This window comes from Microcaecilia unicolor, chromosome 2 (genome assembly GCF_901765095.1).
Source record: "Microcaecilia unicolor chromosome 2, aMicUni1.1, whole genome shotgun sequence".
Classification (NCBI taxonomy): domain Eukaryota; kingdom Metazoa; phylum Chordata; class Amphibia; order Gymnophiona; family Siphonopidae; genus Microcaecilia; species Microcaecilia unicolor.
Window position 1 is genome coordinate 380,531,292 of NC_044032.1, and position 26,204 is coordinate 380,557,495.

Sequence of the window (26,204 nt, forward strand, 5' to 3'; positions counted from 1 at the left end):
GTGACAGCTGATATCATAACAACACAGAGAGGCTAATTGAAGGGCTTATTTCCAAAACCCTCTACTTCCAATGCGACTAATATGGACACAGACGGTTTTGGAAATAAACCCTTCAATTCCTAAAGAGCTTGTCACCCCAAATTTAGACTTAAATTCCTGCTAAAATTTAATATCAATAGCATTTATTTGGAGCACTGTTATTTACCATATAAAATTACTTTGTATTATTTGCAATCGAAGTACAAAACAAAAAATTAACAAAAGAATAACCACCCTCCCCCCGGGCTACCTTACAGTCCCTGATGGTCTAGTGGTATAGTCAGGGCAGGAGCAATGCCCCAGGCATACTAGCCATTTTGAGAGCAGAACTGGAATGGGCAAGAGTAACTGGGGATCGCTCCTGCCCCAACTATACCCCTAGCCCACCATGGATTCTAAGATAGGCCTAAAGGGGCCTAAGAATCAGAGTGGGAGGAGGGCACTCAGGGGGGAAGGAGTATCTGGGAGGAAAGGCAACAAAACAAATTTGTGGTTTTGACTGAAAACACATGGTCATTTTTGGCCAAAACCAAAAACATGGCTGAAAATGAAACCAGGAAGAAAGGATTTTCAGCTGATTTCGGCACCATAATCAAAACCAAAATTTAGTTGGCCTCTAGAATGTCTATCATTTTAATCTCACCATGACCCTGACCATTATGGTGAAAATGAGTCTTACCTGTTAAATTTCCTTTCCTTGACTTCACTAGACCAGTCCAGACAAGTAGGTTGTGCCATTCTGCCAGCAGATGGTGGCGACAGAAAACACAGCTTTACAGTGACATCACTTCCTAAAAAAGGGCTGTGTCACTAGATAGCCTGCCAGTAACTCTTTAAAAAAAAAAAAAAAAAATCAACCCCCCCCCCCCCCCATGGCGTTGAGTTCTTTAAGAAGCCAGAGCCAGAGGTCGTGTGCCGATGAAGGAGCGTGACAAAGGAGCGCTTCTTTGTGTGCTCCTTCATGCGGACTTTGGGTTGTCACTGACCGGATCTCGGGTGGAAGTGGGGTGTTTGATGAGTTTCTGGTCTAGGTGAGTGTGCTTTTTAAGTCTGTAAATGGGGTATTTTACTATTCCTGTGTTGACTGGCAGAGGTTATGGTGATCTATCCAACACTAGCAAAAATATGGTGTGAAATAACATGCTTATGTGAAATTCCTTTGACCTCCACTCAGAAAAGCTCTACTTCCTATTGTTTGAATGTAGTTCTTATTAACTCTAGATCGGTAAAGATCAAAATTGTGGTTCTATATGATATGAAAAGGGATGAAAATATAGATATTTGTTGTATAACAGAATCCTGGTTATTGGAAGAAAATCTGGTATTCTGTTCGCCACATTATTTGGCTTTATTTCAGACATGTGAGGGGAAAAGGAAAGGAGGAAGTGTGGTTGTTGTGTTTAAAGATTCTCTAAACTTTTGTAGAAGAAAGGGTAAACAACTTGAAAGTATGAAAATTTTAGTTTTAACCTCCTGTTTTAAGTTTTATATTGTTATATTGTGTGCTTGGTTTCCTTCAGAGGGATTTCTCAGCTTTGGTTGAATTTTTAATTGACCTTAATTTTCCGCCTCACAAATCTATGATTTTGGGCAATTTTAATTTGCAGGCATGATGACTATATGTCTAGTTTTTTTCAAATGTTAGATGCTCTGGGTTGGAAACAAATTACAGTGGAACCTACTCACATTGCTGGCCATACCTTAGATTTAGTTTTTATGGATAAATGGGCATCGGCCCAGAGGGTTGGGGTCATTGAGGTAAGATGGGTTCCTTGGTCTGATCATTATTTAGTTAGATTGTTTATGAAACTACAAGCGAATGGTGACAGTACCCTCATGTCGAGCTGTTCTGAGAGTTATCGATTGCAAGACTCATATGAGTTGACGGATTTGAAGGTGGCGGTCAATGCAAACCTGAAAGTCTGACAGCACGAACCATGGCTAAGTCTGGAATACTGGGCATTCAAATGGCAGATGAAAATTATTGTGGCAAAATGCAAAGTGACGCACACTGGAAAGAATAATCCGAATCATAGTTACCTGATGCTAGGGTCCACTTTGGGGGTCAGCACCCAAGAAAAAGATCTAGGTATCATGTAGATAATATGCTGAAATCGTCTGCTTAATGTGCGGCGGAAGCCAAAAAAGCAAACAAGATGCTAGGAATTATTAGGAAAGGGATGGTAAATAAAACCAAAAATATTATAATGCCTCTGTATCGCTCCATGGTGTGACCTCACCTTGAGTACTACATTCAGTTCTGGTCACCGCATCTCAAAAAAAAAAAAATATATAGCAGAATTAGAAAAGGTTCAAAGGGCAGTAACCAAAATGATAACAAGAACGGATCTCCTCTCATATGAGGAAAGGCTAAAGAGGTTAAGGCTCTTGTGAGGGGTTACTGAGAGGACGGTCGCAGGGAAAGCAAGAGTGGCCCAAGAAAGAGCGAAAGAGGCAAGTGCATGTCCCGTATGAGCAAGAAGCTTGCCCCCTGATGGATAAAGGATTAGGGGAAGGGAGGAATAATGCTAGGAACTACCGTCCCCATAATGCATCTGACCCGAGGCAGCACTGGCAAGCAGTGAGGGAGGAGGAACAGGATTGGGAGATCTATCAGGGTGATGATGAGCAGCTGGGGGAGCCTGAGGTGGAGGAGGAGGTGATGGAATGGGATAAATTGGAAGAGTCAGGGGAGAGAGAGGAGGAAGGAATGGAGGTGTCTGCATGGGCTCAGACTAGAGGAGCCAAGGTGAGGGGTTTATTGGCTGCTGTCTTTCCTAAACTAAGGGGAATTGGAAGAGGTGAATTGAGGCAGCTGGGGAAGAAGCTGTGGCAGAAAGCAATCCAGAGCCTGAGGTGGAGGAAAGAGTGAAACTACCTGCTGGGTGAACGTTGTCATCAGGTTGGCATGAATACTGCTGGGGAGAAGGGAAGATAGCCTTGAATTGCTGTGAGTTATATGCAATAAGCTGGAGGGTAAACCCAGCCGGATCACTGTGAACATTAACAAAAGTCAATGATTGAAATGTGAACTCTATGTTGTAAGCTAGAGGAGGAACCCTTATGGAACCCTGTGAATGTTAACAAGGGTTAATGATAAAGGGTGGAATAGTGTCAAGTATTGCAAGAAAGATGAACTCTGATATGTGAGAAATAAAGAGGAATTCTTTTAACGATATGACTGGAGTCTTTGGTCATCCTTTGGGGAAATACTATCTATAAACCCCACGGGGGGATCCCCTAGCTGAAGGAGGCTACGGAGGTGGAGGTCGGAACGAAGAGTTACACGGTGGCAGACGGAGCAGAAGCCAGTGTTGGAATAGCCTGGCTAAGCAGGGTCGGTCATGGCCAAGGAGTGGAAGGGAGACCTGCTGACACACAGTGGCAGACGGAGCGGGAGCCGGTGTTGGAATAGCCTGGCTAAGCAGGGTCGGCCGTGGCCAAGGAGTGGAAGGGAGACCTGCTGTCACTCTTCCGCTTGGAAAAGATATGGATGAGGAGAGATATGATTGAGGTCTACAAAACCCCGAGTGGTGTAGAACAAGTAGAAGTGAATCAATTTTTTACTCGTTCCAAAAATATAAAGACTAGGGGACACTCAAGGAAGTTACATGGAAATACTTAAAAAACAAATAGGAGGAAATATTTTTTTCACTCAACAAATAGTTAAGTTCTGGAACTCTTTGCCGGAGGATGTAGTAACAGCGGTTACCATATCTGGGTTTAAAAAAAAGGTTTGGACAAGTTCTTGAAGGAAAAGTCCATAGTCTGTTATTGAGACAGATATGAGGAAGCGACTGCTTATCCTGGGACTTGTAGCATGGAATGTTGCCACTATCTGGCTTGGCCTCTGTTGGAAACAGGCTACGGGGCTATTGTTCTGACCCAGTATGGCTATTCTTATGTTCTTATCACAGATTTTTTTCTTGGAATCCCTTTATAGAGCCTTCTTCATATGAGAAATCATTCGTTTCACTCTTCGGTCTCAGTTAGGAATGGTCATTCCTGTTCACAAACAGGATCAGGGCTTCTATTCATCTACTTTGTGGTTCCAAAGAAGGAAGGCTCCTTTCATCCTGTGCTCAACCTCAAGCGGGTCAAAAAATTTCTGCGAGTCAAGTATTTTCACATGAAAACACTCCAAATCGATGACGGCAGTTGCCTTCAGCCAGGAGAATTTCTGACCTCCCTGGATCTCATAGAGGCGTACTTTCATATTCCCATTTAGCCTCCACACCAGCACTTCCCTCCATTTTGTGACTCTAGGGAAACATTTTCAGTTTCAAGCAAATGCCATTCGGTCTTGTTATTGCTCTCCGAACCTTCTCCAAGGTTGTGGTGGCGGTTGTGGCATTTCTGAGGAAGGAAGGAATCAGAGTCCATCCCTATCTGGATGGCTAGTTGATAAGGGCCTCTGCCATTCAGAAGAGTCATCAGGTCATCTCCATTGGGGTGGGTAATCAATTTTACCAAGAGCCATTTGATTCCCATGCAGACTCTGGATTACCTGGGAGTTCGCTCTGACACTTCACAACGGAAAACATTTCTGACAGATCTCAAAGTCAGACCCGACAGCTGCTGAAGACTCCAAATCTGAGAACATGGGATTATGTTCAAGTTCTGGGCTCCATGGTGGCAACAATTGATGTGGTACTGTGTGCCACAGATGACATGCGTCCTCTTCAGCAGTTCTTGCTGACCCGCTGGTCTTTCCTATCTCAGGATTACTGACTCCACCTTTACTGGACTCTGCAGGCGAGGTACAGCATGTGTCATGGTGGTTGCATCTGTCCCATATTACTACTACTATTTAGCATTTCTATAGCGCTACAAGGCATACGCAGCGCTGCACAAACATAGAAGAAAGACAGTCCCCATATCTGTCAAGGAACCTGTCTCCACCCCACCCACATCAGATAGTGGTAGTGACTGATGACAGCCTGTTGGGCTGGGGAGCTCACTGCCTCCATCACAATGCTCAGGGCCTCAGAAGCAAAACATTCAACTTGACCAATCAACCGTCTGGAACTCAGGGCAGTCCACAAGGCACTTCTAGCGTTCCAGTTGCATTTGAGGGGCAGCCGTCGTGGATTCTAATCAGACAATCTCACAACGGTGGCCTAGATCAACAGGCAGGGAAGCACTCACAATGCTCAGCTGGCGGAGTCTCACTTCCTGCTTTCCTGGGTAGAAACGCACTTGCTCCAGCTTTCTGCAACACATATTGTGGGATCTCTCTATGTTCACGTGAACTTTCTGAGCAGGAACTTCCTTGATCTGGTGGAACTGGAACTCTCCATGGAAGTCTGAATTGATAACAAGGAAATGGGGCGTCCCAGTTCTAGATCTCATGGCATCTTGATGAAATGCCAAGGATCCCAGATTCTTCATCACAAGAAAAAAGTATGGTTCCAAGGAAACAGATGTTCTTCTGCAGCCATGGTCAATGATAGATCTTCTCTAAGCATTTCCTCTTTGGCCAATGATTGGGAGAGTCCTTCATCCAAGTTTGGTGATTCTCATGGCCCGGGAGCCTTGGTATGCAATCTAGTTCATCTCTTGGTAGACAAGCCTTCCTGACTTTTGTTTCTTCCAGATCTGCATGTTCAAGGACCAATCTGGTTGGAGGATCCATTCCTTTTTGGTCTTACAGCTTATCTCTTGAGAGGTCGAAGTTCAGGAAGAAAGGTTAATCTGATGCTGTCATTGTCACTCTGCTTCAGACGAGGAACCCTCCTCAGCTTGTGTCGGGGATTAGAGACTTTTTGAGGCTTGGTGTTCAAGGAGAGCGGTGCCTCTCTTTCAGGGTACCTTGCCTAAGATTTTAGCCTTCTTACAGGATGGTTTGGAGAAGGGGCTGGTCTTTAATTCCCTTAGGAGTGAAAGTGGAAGCTCTGGCTTGTTATTGCATAGGCTTCAGAATCCCTTTCTGGCTGCACATCCTGATACTGTACATTTTCTAAAGGGGGTTAATTGTCTCAAACATCCCCTGCTTCATCCTTGTTCTGAATGGCATCTTAATTTGATCCTTCAACTCTTCAGAAGGCGACATTTGAACCTCTTCAGAGGGCTATGCTCAAAGACCTCACCTTGAAATCTGATTTTCTGGTGGCCATTACTTCTGCTCGGCAGATTTCAGAGCTTCAAATGCTGTCCTGTTGGGATCCATTTCTTCACTTTACTGAAGTGGGTGTCACCATTCGCACGGTTCCTTCTTTCCTTCTTAAGGTGGTTTCTTCCTTCCACATGAACCAACCTTTGTTTCTTCCATCCTTCACGAAAGAGAATTATGGGAAGGAGTTTGACTCTTGCATTTGCTGGATGTCTGCCAGGTGCTTATTCAGTACCTGCAAGTCACCCATGAATTTCGACCCTCTAACCATCTTTTTGTACTCTTGGCAGGATAAAATCAAAGGACTGCGGCCTCTAAGTCAACCACTGCTCATTGGATTAAAGATTCTTTTTCTTCCGCTTATGTTCTTTTGGGCAAACAGTCTCTGGCTTCTCTCAGGGCTCTTCCTGGGATGAATCTCCAGCGTACTCTCTTTAGGAAATGTGCAGGTCAGTGACATGGTCCTCTTTGCATACCTTTTTCTAAGCATTATCATTTGAACATTTCAGCATGATCGGAAGCATCCTTTGGAGAATTGGTACTCTTTGCGGGTGTTTCTGGATCCTGCCCTGTTTGAGGACTGCTTTTCTACATCCCACAAATCTCTAGATTCATTTGCTGATGATGACAAGGAAGGAAAATTTATGTCTTACCTCATAATTTTCTTTTCTTTAGTCACAGTGAATGAATCCAGAGACCCACTCTCACCTGTTTTGAGCAGTTTATGGTTTTTTTTGTTTTAAGTTTCCAGTTGGTAACTGTTCTCTCTTTCAATTCTGTGAAGAAGGAGAAGTTCTAATGTACTAATTATTCCTTCTGCTTTGCTATAACACATATTGACTAGCCAAGGAGCATACTGTCCTATATATGGCACAGTTCAGTGTTCTCTACCTCCACCTACTGCTGGAAAGACACAACCCACAAGTCTCTAGAATCATCCAAAGTGACTAAAGGAAAGAAAATGATCAGGTAAGACAATTTTTTCATCGTAGGATATTTCAGAAACATTTTACCCCTTCCAACAACACTTCTAGTCGGAGCTCCAGAAATGATTTCTGTAGCCTCTTTGTCTCCACACAAAGATCAGGAAAACACCATATAAAAAAAACAAACACAAGCAAATTCTCTAATACCAGGGAAACCAACAAGGTGGCTCTTTCCATCGGTTTCTCTAAGAAAGTCTCCAGTACAGATGACCCATCCAAGGCTTCCCTCGTTTCCTGCTCTAGCCCAGAATCACATTTTTCCTCCAAATTATTGTATCTCTTCTTAAATGGAAGGTAGTATAATTTGCAGTAAGGAGGGAAAGCTTCTTCTCAGATCTTCAAAACCTCCCTTAAATATTTCTTAAATAGACTTCTAGGTCCAATAAACAGTGAGTGAGGGAAAATGACAAACCTTAAATTCAAATGTCTTAATAGAAACATAAAAAAATGAAGGCAGATAAAGACAATATGGCCTATCCAGTCTGTCCATCCCATGCCATCTACCATCCCTTCTTCTCCCTTAGTGATCCTATGCTCTACTGAATTCAGATACAGTTTCGTCTCCACCACCTCCACTGGGAGACTGTTCAATGTATTCACCACCCTTTCTGAGAAGCAGTAGTTCTTCAGGTTACTTCTGAATCTATCCCCTTTCACCTTCATCCTATGCCCCCTAATTCCAGAGCTTCCTTTCAATGGAAAGAGACTTGCCTCCTGTGTATTAATGCCATATATTTAAACATCTATATCATCTCTCTCCTCTCTCATCTTTCTTCCTAAGCATACATATTGAGATCTTCAAGTCTGTCTTCCCCATATGCTCTAGTCTTTTCTGAACATTACCATGCTCACAAACTTTAAAAAATGAATTTTCTATATGAACAAACCTTTTTGCCAATACATTAAACTGTAATTCATAATTTACTACCTTCTCCTCTAGAGTATTACAGTGTTTTCATGCATATAAGCCGCACACAGCTATAAGCCACACCCTAGTATAAGCCATGGATTCTCTGTCTTTGTGTAGATGTGCCTCTGCATATACCACATCTATGTATTAGCTGTCCTTGGGTATGCGCACATGTTATTGTGCGCTGACCGCTCAAGCATTCACTGTGTTCTCCACAATACATTTGAGGCTTATGATAGCCTGCCCAAAAGACTCCAAAGTAATTACTGCCAACTTCACCAATTCTGTGCTCCCTGAGACCCAGGATAACTCTCCGATAGGGAACCAGGTCCTTAGTTTGTTGCTTCCATGTCCTGCCTCACAGAGAACAAAGCACTCTCCATTATTTTCAGAAGCAACTCCATAGAACCACCATACCACTGATGATTCCTTTCTGAGCTTTCATTCAATGTCATCAGCATCTCCCAGCTGTGCAACTCACTCCAGCAGATGCATCCACCATGTTTACATCTGGGGCCTTCACAACTTCTCCCCCACTGAGAAACTCACAGGTGCCATAGGAAGAATACAGTCACTTGAGCTTCGTGACACTTTAAGACTCGGCAGGCTTCCATTCTCTACTCTGCTAGCAAGGACACCCTCATGTAATTGGGATAAATCCAAAGGGATCACATACCAAAGAATAAAAAAGACTGTGCTGGTGAAGAGATAAATCAGGCTAACCACCCAAACCTTCTTATGCTTTGCTGAAAAAAGATTTGACTATTACGATCCGGCTGAGAGCAGTCCAATCATAGGTCTGACTAGCATGCCATCATCGTATCTCCTGTCTGGATTCAAGTACTCATACATTGCAAAATCAGAAATATATACATATTTTTCAGTTCCACCCAAAACACATCCACAATATGCCACCTTTTGAAACTGTGCTCTACAGATGCATATGTAAATAATGGCTTTCTAAAATCACTATTTCAACACACAGGGTATTTACACATTGCCGCCTGAAAGCAAAAAGTGCTGTATGTGTAATTTTTGAATGAAATAAAACACACATTTCAGTACACAGGAATACTTTATGGCCATCACCCAACAGTTGTGTTTTAATACTTTATTATTATTTATTACATTTGTACCCCACATTATCCCACCTATTTGCAGGCTCAATGTGGCTTACAGAGTATAGTTATGACATAGTCATGACAGGATCTTGTATACAATTAGTATAAGCAGAAGATATATGAGGAATTAGAGAAGTAGGTGCTAGATAGGGTGGTGTAGGAATTGCATTTTAAAAAATATTAAATACTATAATAAAAACAATAAGCTTCATGTCTCATTTTCTCTGTTTCATTTAAAATGCACATACAACACTGGTTGTCACAGGACAACATGTAAATAGCATAAAAACCTTTTAAAATGACTTCCTGTTTAAAAAGTACCAAGTAACACTAGACAATTCCTCCAAAGAGAAGAAAAATATCTGAAATATTACACTTGGGACAAAAGTTGTGAAAAAATGAAAATAAGACTCTTCCCTTGCCTTCTTTAGCCAAGGGGCTGTAAGTGAAGAGCAGACATACACTCTTCTGAATAGCAGCTCAATGTGGCATGCATTACCCTGCATGATGCATATGTCAAGTCCAAAGGATACAGTGTTATGTACACACAACTATGGACAAAATGCATATGAAACATTTTATGTTGAAAGGGACAACATCTGCAAAGTTTACCCTGTGACACTGTGTTAGTGAAGAGAGAAAGAAAACAAAAGTCCTCTCATTACCTCAGGTTTGCCGAAATCTGCAGTAAGGTACTGTGGGTTTCTTAATTGCTTCTCTAAACTTTCCTAAAAGAAGAAAAAAGATTTTGACATTTAGTGAAGAAGAAAAGCCACATCATTCAATAAACTAGTCTATATTCTTATTAATATATAACAGCTGAGCTCCACCATCTGAAAACAACCCACACAATATTTTGCCATTCCTGCTAACAGTTGACATTTTGGCTTTTGCTTTGAGTTAATATGGGATACCACTGTCGGTTTGATTTAAACCACAGACCTAGCCAAGGAGTGTTTACCTCATTAAGAGTTAAAGTTCCAAATAAAAACTGGAGCTACTCAAACAGCTATCTAGTGGAAGTCCTAAAATACTCCCCACTAGTACCTACTAGCTTCACTTGGCTGTTTTTGCCTTTCTGAATACATTTCAAATAGCAGCAACTGACTGGAGGGTATATCCTACCCGAAACAGTAGCTAGAAGCAGTATTGCAAAAGTATGCTGATGTGTTTTCTATTAAACTAGGAATTACTCTTTATGCTTTGTCCTTCCTCTACATCAGCACACAATCCTGGAATGTCATGCCACGACAGCTTATGGAGCTCGTCGACCATCAGCAGTTCAAGAAGTCCTTAAAGACCTTCTTATTCGCCAAGGCTTATTCCCCTGGCTACTCCACTGTTTAACCTCTACCACTTGTTGGCTCTTCACCCCAATCCTTTGCCCGTGTTATCCCGTGTACCTTCCCCTTCTGTCACATTCTGTTTCTGTGCCATCTCTATATTGAATTGTATACTCTTGACTTAATGTAAGCCACATTGCACCTGCTTATGTGGGAAAATGATGTGGGGAAAATGTGAGGTAAAAATGCACCAAATAATAATCTAGGGCTTCCTTTTGAGCTTTTTTAAAAATAAACTGAGAATTTAGGTTTTTACTTTTGACTAATAACGTGCTTCTTAAAGGCATAGAAGGAAACATTAGTTAATTACCTGATAATTTTCTTTCCTTTAGACCCAATCAGTCCAGACAAATGGGTTGTGACCATTTGCCAGCAGGTAGATAGAGAACTCTAATGACTTGTGCCTCATAAGCTCATGTGCTTAGCAACCAAGCCAGTATTCAATAAAGCAGTGAAACAGTGACTTCCAGAGAAAAAACTCCAGCCTCTAGATAGAAAAAGAACTATGAAATAATGGACCAGAACAATACAAACACCCAAAACTACATAGAATCCAGAAAAAAATGAAACCATCGTAGAACGGCGGGCTCTGGACTGATCCTTTGGGACTAAAGGAAAGAAAATTATCAGGTAATTAATTAATTTTTCCTTCCATTACATCCTAACGATCAGTCCAGACAAATGAGATGTACAAAAGCAATCCTTAAGAGTGGAGGGACTGTGATATCCCTGCAGCAAGAACCATGGCCCTAAAGGAAGCATCTGCTCGAGCAGACACATCCAAACGGTAATACTTAACAAAGTAATGAAAAGATGATCATGTCGCTGACCAACAGATCTCTGCCAATGAAACTGCCCTAGACTATGCCAAGGAAGTAGCCAAAGACCTGGTAGAGTGAGTCTTGATGTGCATGGGAGCAGATCTACCACTTAGAATGTAAGCCGAAGAAATAGCCTCCTTATGTCATCGAGTCACTGTCACTTTGAAGTCCAGCAAAGACGACAAAAAGATGATCAGACCGCCTGAAATCATTGGTAGTACTAAGATAATACTTAAGGACACGCGTCACATCCAACAGTCGCAGGGAAACATATTCTGCAAAATAGACCTCCCTGGAAAAAGAAGGAAGAACGCAGTCTGACATGAAAAGGAGATATAATCTTCAGCAAAAAGGATGGAACGATCCGTATATGGAAACTCCTGAGTCAGAAAAGCGGAAAAAGAGATCCCTGCAAGAGAGAGTTTGAAACTCTGAAACACTCTGTGCCGACAATATGGCAACTAGAAATGCTGCCTTTAAAGTAAGATCTTCGATAGTTGCCAACTGAAGGGGATAAAAGGGGATGACTGAAGAGCCTTAAGAACCGCTTGAAGACTCCACTGAGGAAAAATATTGCGGAGAGAGGGATACAGATGAGTGACTCCCTTGAGGAATCGCACTGTATCAAGGTGACCAATGAGGCATTCTGTATCTTGTCTCTATGACACATCAACACTACCACCTGAACACTGAGCGAATTGAGAGCCAAGCCTTTTCTGAATCCCTTCTGAAGAAAGAATAAAATGTGAGACAAGGAAGCACAGAATGGAGAAACAGCATTTTGTGCAGACCAGCTCTCAAACGTTCTCCACACTCTAGCACAAGAAGAAGAAGTGGACTACTTTCAGGCTTGCAGCAAGATAGTAATATCATCCGCGTAACTCTTCTTCCTCAATCGCGTGCTCTCAAGAGCCAGGCCATAAGACCAAAGCAGGAGGGATCCTCCATAAGTACTGGACCTTGGTGCAAGAAACAATTTGAAGACGGATGAGGTCCATACACCAAGGGTGTCTGGGCCAGTAGGGAGCTACAGGAACGACCTTCCTGGGATGACACACAATCCTGTGCAACGTCCTTCCCACGAGAGGCCACAGAGAAACATGTAAAGAAGGCTGTACCAGTGCATCCATTCCTACGAAATCTCTCCCTGAAGCAGCTGTAGAATCTGTGGACTTGCGTTTTGAGTCTGGATGCCATGAGGTCCAGAACCGGAAGGCCCCACTGTGTGGAAATGAGGCAAAATGCAGTCTTTGACAGTTGCCATTCCCCCGGGTCTAGAGACACTCTGCTGAGAAAATCCGCTTGCGAGTTCAGTGAACCCGCTATGTGAGTCACTAAAAATCACTGGAATGTTCAATTCCATCCACTGAAAAAGACGACGCACCGCCTGAGCTAAAAATACACTTTGTTCCTCTTTGTCTGTTGATGGACGACACGGCTGTCCAACAGCACATGCACCAGCCTCCCGTGCAGAAGAGGCGCAAATGCTAGTAGAGCTTTCAGGACAGCTCGAAGTTCCAATCTGTTAATGGACCAGCAAGCCTCCACTCTTGACCAGCGGCCCTGTGCAGAGTGGTGGAAATAACAGGCTCCCCATATGAAGAGGTTGACATCAGAGGTGAGAACACACCAAATGGGAGTCTGTAAGGGCAACTCTACCTGAGTGTGCACAGGGAAAAGCCACCAAGTAAGGCTCCGTCTGGCTTGAGGGGTCCACGGCACCAGCTGGTCATAAGTCCCCGAGATCGGAGACCACAGACTCAACAGGGACGACTGTAGGGGTCACAAGTGGAACTTTGCCCAAGGCAGAACACCACCATAGAAGCTGAGCTTAATCCCATCCCCACGGACAGGGAAGAGAAGCCTGCTATCCCGTCTGCTGGAGACAGAGAACACTAGCTTGGTTGATAAGTGCAGGAGCTTATGAGGCACAACTCAGAGTTCTCTATCGCCACCTGCTGGCGGATGGTCACAACCCATTTGTCTGGACAGATCCTTAGGATGTAATGGAAACTGGTGTTTACTGGTGTTTTGACAGCATAGTTACTATTACTGGGTACCTAATCTGGAAGAATCAAATCCATATCTTTGTGTAGCTGTGTCTTCAACATAGAAAAAAGTTAGAAAACAAAATGGAACATCTAAAGTAAGCAAGGGGAAAAGTTGGAAAGTACTAGGATAATGCTTTTTTGTGCTTATTTAACACTAACTGTTTAGCATCAGTTTGTTTGTTTTTTAAATCAGTTAAAACCTAAAATCAGAAGCACTAGGTACACCCAACCACAAAATGGTCAAACAAGGAGATGTTGTTACATGATTTTATAATTTGGCTTTGATTTATTTTCTTGGTCAATTGTAAGATTTTAATTTATTTATGTTTGTGTCATAGTTTTACCCCTAATGCAGCCTTTGGGCAAAATGTGGCCATGTCTGGTGTTTGTCTTTTAATAAACCGCACTGTTCTTCAGATTTATAGTCTGCTCTTTGTTTTGCTACCCTGCTGATTTGCAGATTGCCACCTCTTTCGGTTTGCCATCCTGCTTATATACCACATCATACTCTCTTTCCCACACTGCTCTTCACACTTGTGTGTTGCATCATTTATTGTGGTCTAATTTGAAGCATGGGTCTTCTATCACTTTAATGGGCTCCTCCATCTGTTAGTGTACAGTATAGGCCTTCAGTGTGTTGTCTGTGCTGTTTTGACCAACTGTAAACAGCTATAGTGGAAATATTTTGATCATCAATTTCTCCATGAATATATGCACAATCTGAAGGACAAAGGACATTAATTCAAGCTACAATTGTCCAAAAGTCATAGAAAAATGATTTTAGGCTTGTCTGACAGAATGACCTGCTATTCATACAAAGGGTTTCATTCTTAGCAAGATGCTGGTATTTAGAAGGGGAAACATTAGACACCTCTCTGTAGAATAGTGATTTAAATGGGCTTGCATTTCATTCTACCTAACAACTATGTTTTAAACAAGAAACCACCTCTACTAATAAAGGCACCATCTTCATGAAACAATATCCTTTTTGTTTATGGACATGGGAGGAAGAAAAGGGAAAAGAAAAATGAGTGGAATACAAAGTGCATTTCTCAAATAGTAGAAATATGGGAGGAAGGAAAGGGAAAAGAAAAATGAGTGGAATACAAAGTGCATTTCTCAAATAGTAGAAATATGAGAATAGGAAAACCCTATTTCAGGGATATGCTCAACAGCATCCTCAGAACTAAGCCAAACAAAACATCATATAAGCCTCCACAAGTTACTCCTTCCAGAATTCTGCACGACTATGGAGTGCAAAATTTGTGCAGAATACCCTAGCTGCGCAGAATTTAACATTTCTGCACAGAATCCGCAGACGGACCTCCCACCCGCTTGTCCAACTCTGCACCTACTGCCGCTCAGCCTACCTGTGCATTCCCTGGTGGTCTAGTGGTCTCTGCTGCCACCCCTCTCTTGCTGGTGCCGTGCTTTTTCAAAATGGCCACCGCAACTTCAAGCAGTAATCTTGAAGTCTCGGTGGCCATTTGAAAAAGCATGGCACCAGCAAGACAGCAGCAGCAGAGGGGCAGGAAAGAGTGGGGTTTTTCCGTGCCCCAGAAGAATACTCCCACTGCAGCTCCTACTCCTCCTACCTCAGGCGAGTGCGGGGTTAATCTCGAAGGAGGGAGCGGCTGTAATAAAAAAAGGGGGCATGCTATGGGTGGCTGTTAAAATAAAAAGGATGCTGTGGATGGGAAGGGGCTGCAAAAAAAGGGAGATGCAAAAAAATTTGAAAATTTTGTGTGAGAATTTTGCAAACTTTGTGCATAGAAGTTTGAAATGTTTTGCACAGAATTTTAATTTTTTTGGTGCAGAATTCCAGCAGGAGTAACAATGATCCCACTTACACCAATCCTATATAATAATTCTCACCTCCAACAGGATGTGCTTGGGACCGTGCCTGCCGGAAGTGGTCTGCTAGGCAGGCACGCACTGACCTCAGTGACATCAGTGACAGACAATTTGGCAAAGCAAAACAATCTGAGTGCTGGCCATTAGGACACAGGGTTGATAGGAGAGTTTTAAAAGACTGAAGGAACTGAAAGTGTTAAATGGGGGAGGGGGGAGTTCTGAACGACTGAAAGACATGAACATTTGGGAAAGGAAAACAATCTGAATGCTGCCCATTAGGAAACAGGGTAGATAGGAGAGTTTTAAAAGACTGAAGAAAACGAAAGTGTTAAACTGGAGAAGGGGGGGGGGGTTGTGAATGACTGAAAGACATGCAAATTTGGGACAGGAAAACAATCTCAATGCTGGCCATTAGCACACAGGGTACATAGGAGAGTTTTAAAAGACTGAAGGAACCAAAGTGTTCGGGGGGGGGGGGGGGGGGGGGGGGGCAAGTTCTGAATGAATGAAAGAAATGAAAATTTACGAGAGGAACACAATCTGAATGCCGGGCATTTGTACACAGGGTAGATAGGACACTTTTTTTTAAAAATGAAGGACGTGAAAGTATTACATCTTGGGGGAGGGGTGAGGAGGAAAGCGGTGGGGTATCCGGATACTGGGCGTTAGGGCCACGGGGGTACATACTTCTTACTTACTTCTACTTCTTAACATTTCTAGAGCGCTACTAGGGTTACGCAGCGCTGTACAAAATAAACAAAGGAGGACGGTCCCTGCTCAAAGGAGCTTACAACCTAAAGAACGAAATGTCAAGTTGTGCAGACTAGATTTCCTGGGTAGAGGTGTAGAGGTTAGGTGCCGAAGGCGACGTTGAAGAGGTGGGTTTTAAGCAGAGATTTGAAGATGGGCAGGGAGGGGCCTGGCGTATGGGCTCGGGGAGTTTGTTCCACGCGTGGGGGGAGGCGAGGCAGAAAGGGCGGAGCCTGGAGTTAGCGTGGTGGAGAAGGGTACTGACAGGATGGATTTGTCTTGAGAGCAGAGGTTACGGGTAGGAACGTAAGGGGAGATGAGGGTTGAGAGGTAAGGAGGGGCTGCAGATCGAGTACATTTGTAGGTTAGTAGCAGAAGCTTGAATTGAATAGACTTTTGAAAGCCTTAAGGAACCCAAAGTGTGGGAAGGAGGAGGAAAAGGAGGGGAGGGAACGGGGTGAGGGGCATTAGGAACAGGGGAGGGGGGCCCTGTCACACACTCTCATTCTCACACACATACTGTCACACAGACAGTCTCACTCTGTCACACACCCGCACATTCACTCTGGCTCTCTCTCAAAAACAAACACACTCCCAGGAAAACCTTGCTAGCGCCCGTTTCATTCGTTCCAGAAATGGGCCTTTTTTACTAGTCTGCAATAATTCCACTTTATGCTCTTCATGTTCAAGGGACATTTAAAAAAGGGTTGGACAAGTTCCTGGAGGAAAAGTCCACAGTCTGCTATCGAGACAGACATGGGAAAGAAACTGCTTGCCCTAGGATTTGTAGAATGGAATGTTGGCACAATTTGGGTTTCTGCCAGTTACTTGTGAGCTGACTTGGTCACTGTTTGGAAATAGGATATTGGGCTAGACAGACCATTGGTCAGACCCAGTATGGCTACTCTTACGTTCTTATTGTAAAACAATGCAAAAACAGAAGAAACAAGTCTTCGCAAAAAGTATATAAAAATTCAATATTTATTGATCGATGAACAAGACACAGCTGTGTTTCGGCCTACAGGGCCTGCATCAGGAGTCTTTCATGATCAGATATATCAATTCTTGTATTCGTTATTCAATTGTTGATCTTGTAATGGAGCTGCAGCGTCTCTTGCATCAGAATAAAATAGTGCTCTTGAAGGCTTTCTAATCTCGAGTATAAAACCGAAACTGACATAAACCCGGAATTGACATATCTGATCGTGAAAGACTCCTGATGCAGGCCCTGTAGACCGAAACACAGCTGTGTCAAGTCTTGTTCATCAATCAATAAATATTGAATTTTTATCTGGAGCGTCGTCCTTCCATATACTTGTTGTAAAACAACCATAAGAATCTGGTGGGGTGAGGTGGGGTGGGGAATAAAAACACATACGAAATGGAATGTTTTTGGAGTCTTCCTTTGGACAGCAATTCCTCCGTGTAGGTATGGCTTCAGAGCTGATGTATTTCCAATACTGAAAGAATAGGGTGAAACCACTGAAAAAAGAAAGAAAGACATATTAACTTAAATGACAAGGTCTTAATCCTAAAGTTTTGACTAAATGCTTTCTTTCACTGATACCTCTCTATTTACAGGGTTGGGTGTGTAGAGGGGGAGAGGGAAAGTTAAAGTACAACACTTTCAGGAGAGAAGCGTATTATGAAATGCTTACTGCTCACTAGGGGTACACATTTATTAATGTACATTCTGTTCATTAGACTACCTTTAAAATTTTTGTGCTTGCTAAATTGATTTTATGTGCTTTAATTCATTGGTTGATGTGCACTAAATCAATTCAACAAACTAAATATCCCCTAACAAATGTGTGAAAGCTAACTGAAAAAAATGCCTGAAAATATAGGCACAGTCTCATACTGCCAAAATCTTTCCAAGGTCATATGTCTAAACATGGAATTACAAGGGGAAGGAAGAGAGTTAACATGCAGGGGGCAATATTCAAAAGACCAGTTGCTGCATAAAGCTAAGTGGCTAATTTACCTGCTTATATTTATGTTCAGTATTTGGTAGGCCTACAATTTATGAAGGACTGCTGAATATGTGGTCCTGAACTTAGAGATCTTATGGGTTTCAAACTAAGCCTGCTATTTGCAGATAAATTTATCAATTTATGGGGACTGCACAGAGTGGCTGAATACTGCTGCTATAGAGATAAATTTAGAGCTTGTCTATGAAAGCCCGGTCTCACTTCCTATTGACTTGCCCCTCCAAAAAGTATGTGTTTGGTGGTCCAGCATTATAAAGTATGTATGTTATCAGCACTCATGATGGAACAAGGTCAACCACAAAAGCAATTCTGACCTGAGCATGATGCAGACACTCTCTAGAGATAGATAGATAAATACTGTAGCAGCAATAGAAAGAATTTCCCACTTGAAGGAAACCCTTATTTTTAAGTTTAACTGTAGAACAGTAAACATTTGTGTTTATTGCTGCTTTTACGTTGCAAAATGTTACAAAAACATACATATTAGTGCTTAATTATTCTCAAATTGCATTTTGTATAAATATGGGCCAACAAAATCACCACAACTGCAAGTCTAATCCATATATACTTTTTTTGTCCAGGTATAGGCCATCAGAACCCATTCACAAAGATCCTTAAAAATCAGGGAAAATATCTGTAATGATAAACTCTGGCCATGGAATAAAAAAACAGCTAATGCCAAACAGATCTAGACCCCTATTAAAATTGTACAATTACACTAATTAGACCAGTTCAATACGTCCAAACCTCCATTTAAGATGTCATGTCTCAGAATCCAGATAACTCTAGGGATCAAAATGCTGACAGTATAGTGAAACTATGAGTTTATCTACCTGAATGCATCAGCAAGTATTAGTAATAGGAGGAAATGTATAACTGTAAGGTCACTTGGATGGTTTGTATATTGTTCTCTCTATAAAATTCAATAAAACAGGGCTTCTTTTACAAAGCCGCGCTAGCGATTCCCACACAGCAAATGAAAGGAAGCCCATAGCAATTGAATGGGCTTCCTCTAATTTGCCAGACTGAGAATCGGAAGGGCAGCTTTGTAAAAGAGGCCCTTAATGAAACAAAAAAAAAAAAAAACCCAAGAGAGAGAAAAATAAATTCCCAAAATCAGAGTCAACTGCAGGTCGGTCACAAAGAACAAAATACTCTGATCTCTGCATTCCTAGTGACTCTTAAGCCCACCTCCCCCCTGAAAAACAAAAACAGTATCAAATTACTCTAAACTGTACTAGTACGAATATGTATAAAATTGTCTTAATGACTGATCATAAGGTTAGTACCACATTATATAATGCCAACTAAAATAAGACATGAGGCCCTAGTGCACTGCTTACCTGTTATATGATGTGTAGTACCGTTCAAGGAGGACATGCCATTAACTTCTCGAAAGGTTACAGACTGCCCTGTCTCAAGCTTGTGTGGGCGATTTTCAAGACAGGTGACAATGCCAGGGTCTGACTGCAAAACAATTGACCCACAGCTTAGAATTACCACAGAGGAAGCAGATATTCTTCACTTATAAAAGGTCAAAATTACTATATAGTATTGACAAAGATGATAATACGCTTGGATTCAAATGGAGTTTGATACCAGCAATAGCCACAGTTTAATATATTTTGAAAGGGAACATATACAATTTTAACAAATTTAATGATAAAAAATCTAAAACAATTAAGTTTGCAGGGGAGGGATGGGAATAGAGAGGAAGCAGAGGAAAGGGAAAGATAAAAAACCATAAGTAGATGCAAATGCATTTGTGGTGCCATTTCCAAGCCCTGGTTTCCGCTAAGCAAGTACAGAGGATCATAAAGAAACTGACAACCCCCTCCCCTCTCAAAAAGGTAAAAATAAAACGAACCAGTGGACAGGTTCAATTCAATATGCTTAGAAAGCCTGGTGATGATGAGCAAACTTTCACAAGTATTGTTTTTGGTTTTGCAGTAATAAAATGTATCTTTTGGACTAAGCAATAAGATGTAGCATTTTAATCTAAGTAATCAGTGTTTCTGAAGTAGTTCCTAGAATACCTTTAGCCAGGATATCCACAATCAATAAGCATGAGACAGATTTGCATACAACTGAAGCAGTATATGCAAATCTCTCATATACATATTCAATGTGGATATCCTTAAAACTAGATTGGCTAGGAGGTACTTCAGGACCAGCTTGAGAAGTACTGATTTAAGTTGTCTATGACAGATGAATAGGTAAACTATTACAAACTATTGCTGGTATAAGTCATTTCAGGGCATAAGATCCTTGAACTTAGAGGCCGACAATTTCAGTTTCGGCACTGAAACTGGCCCAAATTCATGTTTTAGCCAAAAACACAAGTGCATTTTCAGCTGAAACAGGCTAGGCTGGCCACCCATCCCGTCAAAAGACAGTGGGTGACGCTGAGCCAGCCCCCCCTCCCCCGAGCCTACCTTTAACTGCCCTGGTGGCCTAGTGGCGTCTTTGAGGCAGGAGCTATCTCAGTTGCTCCTGTGCCTGCAAGTTCCTCCATAAAATAGCTGCCAAGAGTTCCCACAGCAGACTGGAGACTCTTGGCAGCCATTTTTATGGAACAACTGGCTGAGGCAGGAGCGACTGGGATAGCTCCTGCTCTGAAGAGGCCACTAGACACCAGGACAAATTAAACATAGGACTGAGAAGAATGGCTCGGCAGCACCTGCTTTCTTCCGGAAGGGCGGATGGCCAGCTTGGCCTGTGAGGACCTGGTCTCTGCAAGGGAAGGCAGGTAGTGCTGGTGGAAGCCCAGCGGGACCTGGTCTCTGCTGGGAGGGGGGAGGTGTGCCATTTTCAGTTTTGACTGAAACTGATTAGCAAATTTCAGATGCTGATTTGGTTTCGATTGAAATGGAGAATCCCGGTTTTGGTGAGCCTCTACTTCAAATAATTTTCTCTTGTGGTGTATTAAATTCTATTCCACTATGATGACCAAAAACTTGATCACTACTCAAATGTGTGTGAATTAAAACATAAAAGTCAGGTGCGCAGTTTTCTTAACCCCATAGAGCTACTCAAGAATGCTGTAAACCTCCAATAACATTGTGATAAATTTTGGAAACGTCCCCTAAATTAGTTGGAAATTTGTTTTAAATAAACTTTAAATACCTAAGGAAAAGAACCATGGGCTCCTGAATTAGCCATTAGAGTAAGAAATGTGTAGTCTTACTTGTGTTATATTGGAAATGAAGACTTCTTTTGGGTCTTCTCCTGTGGCATCCAAGACCTCAAATTCATCTCCTAAGTCACAGAATAGCCGTGACCATATTCCATATATGTCTGCACTGATGAACTGGAAAAAAACAAAACAAAAGGTGATGAGGGTTCAACATTTCACATGAGCAAATGAAGATGCCAACTGTTAACCTAACAGAAATATGCATTCAGCAAACTATGAAAGGGCATATAGCAAAGGATGTTAATACATGAGGCAATAAGAATGACTAAGGGGTCCTTTTACTAAGCTGCGGTAAAAAGTGGCCTGCGGTAGTGTGGGTGCGTGTTTTTGGCACAAATTGGGCCATTTTTTACCACATCTGGGAAAAAGGCATTTTTAATGGGCCGGGAAATGGGTGTGCGCTAAAACTGAAACTAGCACGTACCTATTTACAGTGGTGGAAATAAGTATTTGATCCCTTGCTGATTTTGTAAGTTTGCCCACTGACAAAGACATGAGCAGCCCATAATTGAAGGGTAGGTTATTGGTAACAGTGAGAGATAGCACATCACAAATTAAATCCGGAAAATCACATTGTGGAAAGTATATGAATTTATTTGCATTCTGCAGAGGGAAATAAGTATTTAATCCCTCTGGCAAACAAGGACCTAATACTTGGTGGCAAAACCCTTGTTGGCAAGCACAGCGGTCAGACGTCTTCTGTAGTTGATGATGAGGTTTGCACACATGTCAGGAGGAATTTTGGTCCACTCCTCTTTGCAGATCATCTCTAAATCATTAAGAGTTCTGGGCTGTCGCTTGGCAACTCGCAGCTTCAGCTCCCTCCATAAGTTTTCAATGGGATTAAGGTCTGGTGACTGGCTAGGCCACTCCATGACCCTAATGTGCTTCTTCCTGAGCCACTCCTTTGTTGCCTTGGCTGTATGTTTTGGGTCATTGTCGTGCTGGAAGACCCAGCCACGACCCATTTTTAAGGCCCTGGCGGAGGGAAGGAGGTTGTCACTCAGAATTGTACGGTACATGGCCCCATCCATTCTCCCATTGATGCGGTGAAGTAGTCCTGTGCCCTTAGCAGAGAAACACCCCCAAAACATAACATTTCCACCTCCATGCTTGACAGTGGGGACGGTGTTCTTTGGGTCATAGGCAGCATTTCTCTTCCTCCAAACACGGCGAGTTGAGTTCATGCCAAAGAGCTCAATTTTTGTCTCATCTGACCACAGCACCTTCTCCCAATCACTCTCGGCATCATCCAGGTGTTCACTGGCAAACTTCAGACGGGCCGTCACATGTGCCTTCCGGAGCAGGGGGACCTTGCGGGCACTGCAGGATTGCAATCCGTTATGTCGTAATGTGTTACCAATGGTTTTCGTGGTGACAGTGGTCCCAGCTGCCTTGAGATCATTGACAAGTTCCCCCCTTGTAGTTGTAGGCTGATTTCTAACCTTCCTCATGATCAAGGATACCCCACGAGGTGAGATTTTGCGTGGAGCCCCAGATCTTTGTCGATTGACAGTCATTTTGTACTTCTTCCATTTTCTTACTATGGCACCAACAGTTGTCTCCTTCTCGCCCAGCGTCTTACTGATGGTTTTGTAGCCCATTCCAGCCTTGTGCAGGTGTATGATCTTGTCCCTGACATCCTTAGACAGCTCCTTGCTCTTGGCCATTTTGTAGAGGTTAGAGTCTGACTGATTCACTGAGTCTGTGGACAGGTGTCTTTCATACAGGTGACCATTGCCGACAGCTGTCTGTCATACAGGTAACGAGTTGATTTGGAGCATCTACCTGGTCTGTAGGGGCCAGATCTCTTACTGGTTGGTGGGGGATCAAATACTTATTTCCCTCTGCAGAATGCAAATAAATTCATATACTTTCCACAATGTGATTTTCCGGATTTAATTTGTGATGTGCTATCTCTCACTGTTACCAATAACCTACCCTTCAATTATGGGCTGCTCATGTCTTTGTCAGTGGGCAAACTTACAAAATCAGCAAGGGATCAAATACTTATTTCCACCACTGTATGGCCTGAGCCCTTACCGCCACCTAGCAGTAAGGGCTCAGGCACTACACATGCGGTAACCATTCGGCGCGCACCAACTGCCAATTACCATCGGAAATGTTGCGCGCAGTAGAAAAAAAAATTCTACTGCTGGAATCAGATCGCATAAAATCCAAAATTATTGCCAGGGGGGTGCGCTAGCCTGGCGGTAGTCTCGTTTTGGCGCCCACTGCACATGTGTAGACCCTATTGCAGCTTAGTAAAAATGTAAGTCCTTTAGCAGACGTCCTAATGTATGTCACCAAGATCAAACACTAGTTATTTTATGACTGGCCATACACTTTACCTTAATAGGTGGGTGTTGAGATCGGCAAAAGTTATTTATCACCTTCTGCAGTGAAAGTCTGGCTTCAGTAAGTATCACACACTGTTAAAAAGGATAAATATATATACATATATTAAAGAGTACTAGTCATTCTTAAAAAAAAAACATGAAGCAGAGAGATAGCAGCAGAACACACTCACTGGTTTACCATCATAAGGAGTGGTTCATTTTAGTCAACAATGTAGGTACATACAGAAAAAAGTGGAGGAGGACATATTTCAACAAGTAAATGTTTTAGTTCAGTATTGTTTTAACTGCACAGGCCAATGATTTGATGTGAATCTATTCTATGTTTAACAAAATATAATTGATAAGGCAACTGGAGACTATATAAACCCTACACATATAAATCTGTTCATCTTTTTTGTATAAGTCTGATAATATTTCAAACAAAAACTAACATGATGGGGGAAATTCTAATTACTCCTGCCGGAATTCTGCGCTAATAAAAAAAAATAATTTCTGTGCAAAACAAATCAGAATTCTGCCACAAAATTTGCAAAAGTCTGTAAAATTCCGTGCATAAAATTTGCAAATTCTGGAAGTTTGTCATAATTTAACCAATATGACAGCCCCTCCACCCCCGTACACAGATATCATCCACGATTTTTCCAGCCCCCCTTGCAGCACCTATAGCATTCAACTTTTGTCCAACCCCCTCCCTGCACCCACACACCATCCATAATTTTTCTAGCACCCTCCCTGAACACACAAATAGCATCCACTTTTTTTTTTACAGCCCCCTCCCGTCCACAGCATCCACTCTTTTTTTTTAAACAGCCCCTTCCCTCCACAGCATTCAACTTTTCTTTACAGCCCCTCCATCCTTCCACCCACCTTTTTTTTCAGCCCCTGCCACCCTTTTTTTTTTTAATAGCTCCCTGACTTTTCCCTGCACCCACACGCCATCCGTATTTATTTTTCAGCTGTCCCTGCACTCACCCATGAGGTAGGAGGACTGGAGGAGGAGAAGCTGCATTGGCAGTACCTCATCAGGGCAAAAAAGAACTACTACTACTCATCATTTCTATAGCGCTACTAGACGTACGCAGAGCTGTACACCTGAACATTAAGAGACAGTCCCTGCTCGACAGAGCTTACAATCTAATTAGGACAAACAGGACAAACAAGAGATAAGGGAATATTAAAGTGAGGATGATAACCCCACTGTTTCTTGCCGGCTGTCACTGCTTTTTACAAATGGCCGCTGAGACTTCCTGTGGTAGTCTCATGAGATTACCACTTGAAGTCTCGGTGGCCATTTTGAAGAAGTGGAGACAGCAGGCAGGAAAGAATAGGGTTCATTCCTGCCCCTGAAGAGGCCACTAGACCACCAGGGCATGCTCGGGTACGCCCGGTAAGGCTCACTGAGGCTCAGGGGCACCAGCCAGCATCATGGGCTCAGAGGGGCAGTGGGGGGAACCAGCCAGTTAGCCAGCTCCCCTCAGAGGCAGAGTGTATATTCTGTGCAAAATTATTAAATTCTGCATGACTGGGGAATTCTGCACAAATTCTGCACTCCGCAGTCATGCAGAATTCCAGGAGTATTATAATTAAGACAGGAAAACACTAACTTTTTTTTACAAGTTCTCCTTAAAAAATGTGTTTGTGATGTGCTCTTTTATATAAGAGTTAACAATATACATGCTGCTGATAAATGTTCAAATGTCCCCCCCCCCAAAAAAAAAAATAAAGCACCAATGTTGGCCAAAAGTACATTGAAATGGATGCTAATGAGGCCATTAAGTATTCTATTCTCATGCCCCCCCCCCCCCCAAAAAAAAAAAAGAGAGGGAGCTTGCAACACACAGGTACTGCAAGAATTTTTTTGCCAGGTCCAGCAGTGTAGCCTGACCTGAGACCCCTGTTTCGATACTTCTCAGGCACTGACAGGAAAGCTAATTGGCTCAAGCACTGACAGGCGACATTAAAAAAAATAAAAAATTATTGAAGCAGTCTGTATCGGCCCCAAGTATCCCATTAACTGACCCCAAACTTCTACATTACAAATCCTTGGTTTTTAGTGCACCCTATCACCCATCCAGTGGCGATCTGGAGCAGGCTCAAACCAGCTCGTGAGAATCATTTGTTAAGTTTTTAAGAATTTTGGGAGCCAGTTATTAAAGTTGGTCCCCCGTGGCTACTTTAAAACCAGCTCCCAAACTTTGTGCTTGGACTCCCTTCTGAATTACCTTTTACTTTGCTAGTGGGGATGCTGAACCCCGCTAGCCAAATAAATAGACTGCCGCCGCTCCCCGCTACTTGTTTCTGGATCTGAGCAGAATGCTGGAACTTCTCGAGTCCACCCCCCTAGTAGTTCTACAACTACCTTTCCACAGAACAGGTTTGCTCCTAATATCTTTCAGATATTTAAATGTCAGAACCACCAAATCTTTTTCAATTAAAAGTAAGTTCTAGAACTAGGGGGGGTACAACAAGAAACTTCAAGGGGGAAGATATGTATAAGACATGTTATACAGCCCAGGCCTTAAGCCAAAGGTACCTGATACTGTCTGAGGAAGGAGAGGTCAGTTGATTCCTCCAGCGGGGCAGCTGATGATGTGACATGCACATATGGATTGAGCTCTGCAATACGGTGGACCACAGCCTCAGCTCTGAAACAAATTACGGATGCATTGT

General features: G+C 42.6%; 1 protein-coding gene across 2 annotated transcripts in view; it reads right to left on the reverse strand.

Annotated features, from left to right (window-relative positions):
* UBA6 (ubiquitin like modifier activating enzyme 6) overlaps positions 1-26,204 on the reverse strand; it is a 262,135-nt gene that overhangs the window by 155,277 nt on the left and 80,654 nt on the right. For both annotated transcript variants that reach the window (XM_030190526.1, XM_030190525.1), the window contains 6 exons: positions 26,068-26,179; positions 23,526-23,606; positions 21,166-21,288; positions 19,322-19,445; positions 17,366-17,469; positions 9,834-9,896 (listed from right to left, as the gene is read on the reverse strand). In XM_030190526.1, coding sequence (XP_030046386.1) covers positions 9,834-9,896; positions 17,366-17,469; positions 19,322-19,445; positions 21,166-21,288; positions 23,526-23,606; positions 26,068-26,179 — 607 coding nt within the window. The remainder of the gene's footprint in view (positions 1-9,833; positions 9,897-17,365; positions 17,470-19,321; positions 19,446-21,165; positions 21,289-23,525; positions 23,607-26,067; positions 26,180-26,204) is intronic.